The 2,837-nt window shown below is 47.7% G+C and overlaps 1 protein-coding gene across 1 annotated transcript in view; it reads left to right on the plus strand.

The window, feature by feature from the left end:
* The first annotated feature begins 262 nt into the window (after positions 1-262).
* Positions 263-2,837, plus strand: part of LOC103367564 (histone-lysine N-methyltransferase 2C-like) — a 4,711-nt gene continuing 2,136 nt past the window's right edge. Inside the window, exons 1-3 of the mRNA XM_008295644.1 lie at positions 263-445; positions 2,125-2,239; positions 2,311-2,487. Of these exons, the coding sequence (XP_008293866.1) occupies positions 327-445; positions 2,125-2,239; positions 2,311-2,487 (411 nt within the window). The 5' untranslated portion in view covers positions 263-326. The remainder of the gene's footprint in view (positions 446-2,124; positions 2,240-2,310; positions 2,488-2,837) is intronic.

The following is a 2,837-nucleotide window of genomic DNA, read 5'->3' on the forward strand; positions in this document are numbered from 1 at the left end:
CTCGGCTACGCACACTCGGCTACGCGCTGTATGCTGCAGTTTAAGATGCGACGGCGCTGACAGACACTTGAACCCATGAAACACCAGAATCCTCTTCCACCTGCTTTCCCCTGGAGCCCCGCCCACATGCGGTTTCATGTGGCCACTGTTCAGACTGAGAGGCGGCAGCTTGAGGCGATCGGCTCCCCCTGCTGGTCGTCTCCATCCTTACGTGGATGCGGTGGTTTCCGTTGCTCGTGTTTTCACCTGTTGGGATACCTTTTGTCTCTCCAGGGTCCTTGCGGTGTGTGTCGTGTTCTGGCGGCGGTGAGGTCAGCGGTCTGTTGATGTGCTGTTGCTGTGGCAACTGTTACCATGGCGGCTGCCTCGACCCCCCCCTGGCCCCCTCCCCCCTGTGCCGGCCCGGATGGCAGTGTCCTCAGTGTCGAGTGTGTCAGAGCTGCAGGTAACGAACGTGTTACAGGAAGTGTCGATCAAAAGGAAAACCCACGAACGCCCCGCTGGGTGTTTCATATGTGGACAGTTACGTGACAGCAGGGTTCATCTGGGGACACACAGCTTGCAACCTTCTCTTTGTCATCTGTTGGGTTTTGTGATCAGCTCTTTATTGTAAATGCTGACAAATACAAGAATCGAGAGGAAAGGTGAGTGATCGGTACAGTAAAGGTGTACAGGACAGATTCAGGTCAGCGTATCACAGATATGGGAAAAATGGGAACAGATCAGGAGCTACAGCAGGTGGAGACGAAACGACCACAAAGAGACACAAAACCATGTAGGTGAGACACAAACTAACGAAAACGAGACACAAAAAGACAAACGGGAGGCGACGCTGTCCAAAAGGCAGATATAAAAACTACCAAAATGATGTGGAGAGTGACAATGACAAGACAGGAAGTGAGAAAGGCGAGACAATATGACAAAAAGGAGACTAAAGTGTCCTAAATATACCCAGAACCACACGAACGAGGCACAAAACGACTTTACCGAGACAGAAAACAGGAAGCACGAGACACGAAATGACAACAAAGAGACAACAGAACTGCTAAAGATGTTATTGCAACGTAATGTGTCGCATCAGTCGATATCAGTTGTTATTGATAGATAATCAAAGTTCTAATCAGGGATCTATCAGCTTCAGGACCAGCAGAGTAAACGGACCAAACACAGAAACATGTTGATGTGATCTCTGCATCAGCAGCTGAACATGTGCAGGTTTCCATGGCAACAGGATGCCTCCAGTGTGTGATGCTGTAACTGCTTCATTCAGTGTTTCAGTAGCGTACAGATCAGCAGGTTTACAGAGAAAACGCTATCATCAGGAAACAGTTTGGTTAAAGGGAGACGCTGAGCACAACCTGGACCAGGTTAGCATCAGTTACCATGGAGACTTAGCTTCACAGCATCAGTTACCATGGAGACCTAGCAGGTTTAAAGAGAGACGCTTTTATGACAGTGATATCTGACTTTAGACTCAACATACCTGCTGACTCACTGATCTTGCTTTATAGTTTAGCCCTCTGACTTTACAAAAATGTGTACCAGATAGCGTTAGCTACAAGCTAAGAGGCACAGCTTACTTCTTCGGGTTAGCAACAGCCTGGCACTGTCAGCAGAATTAGTTCCAGCAGGGGAATTATTCAGGCGTTTTCAGGTAAAACTGAGCATCTGTTGAAGATTGTAGTGTTTATCACAGCTTCAGCAACATCTGCTGCCTCACTGTCAAACACAGCGACACTCTGCAAATGTTGGTCTGTCTGTCTGTCTGTCTGTCCAGCGTAGCTTCCAGTGACTACAGATAGTCAGCTGCATTAGAGCCTACGTAGTACGTTTGATTTAGCGAAAATCAGTTAATAAAAACAATGATGCTGATAATCTGAAAAATGCCAGATATTGGCCCCAATAATCAGGTGGTAACAAACAGGCTGATGATCAGTAGATCGCTACTGATAATGCTACTCAGCTTTATTCACCTCAGACTAGAACCGAGCTTTCTGGTGGACGTGATGATGCTGGACAGCCTGTCGGTGTAAGAAATGAAAAATACTTTATTTATCCCAGAAGGGAAATTCAATAGATAGTAAGAATAAATAGTAAGACCTTCCTGCCCTGTGTTTGTGTCAGGTTGCGAGGGGATGAGGGTGTGCTGCTGGTGTGTGAGCGCTGTGATAAATCCTACCACACACACTGTCTGACGCCGCCTCTGGATCCCACACCGAGCACCGGCTGGAGCTGCAAGGTGAGATAAGCACACAAACACACTCATGGTGTTGAACTCTGGACGAACCTGACCGACCTTCTCTTCTCTAGAACTGTAGAGTCTGCCGCCGCTGTGGCGTGAGGTCATCGGGCCTGTGGGCCAATCACCCGTTTCTGTGTGAGTCATGTGACCCAGCCCTGCCCTGCCCTCTCTGTGGCCACGCCCCCGACCTCTACACACCACAGGAGTATCTGACCTGTATCTGCTGCTATAGGTACACACACTTGGTATGGTGTTTGTCTTGCAACATTCACGTTCAAGCTCTGCACAGAAGAGAACCGGCACAGAGAGAGTTCCTCTGAGCTGGTATTCAAACTGGGTCTTAATTTCACTGTTTCTGTCAGTACCTGCAATATAGTATTGTAGTATCTACAACAGCAGTGAGTAAGACGCTGTGCAGTACCACTAAAATGTCAAATGACTGTAAACTGTGTCGCCTTCCAGTAATCAAAAAACTTCTGTGTTAACTGTATTTGCTCAGAAATCAGACTACAAACTACCAGTTCAGATTTCCTATGATATGAAATTCAGGCCAGGACTATCTGAGCCCAACACATTGATCTCCATCTGACCAGAG

This window comes from Stegastes partitus, unplaced genomic scaffold (assembly GCF_000690725.1).
Source record: "Stegastes partitus isolate 25-593 unplaced genomic scaffold, Stegastes_partitus-1.0.2 Scaffold1062, whole genome shotgun sequence".
Taxonomy (NCBI): Eukaryota; Metazoa; Chordata; class Actinopteri; family Pomacentridae; genus Stegastes; species Stegastes partitus.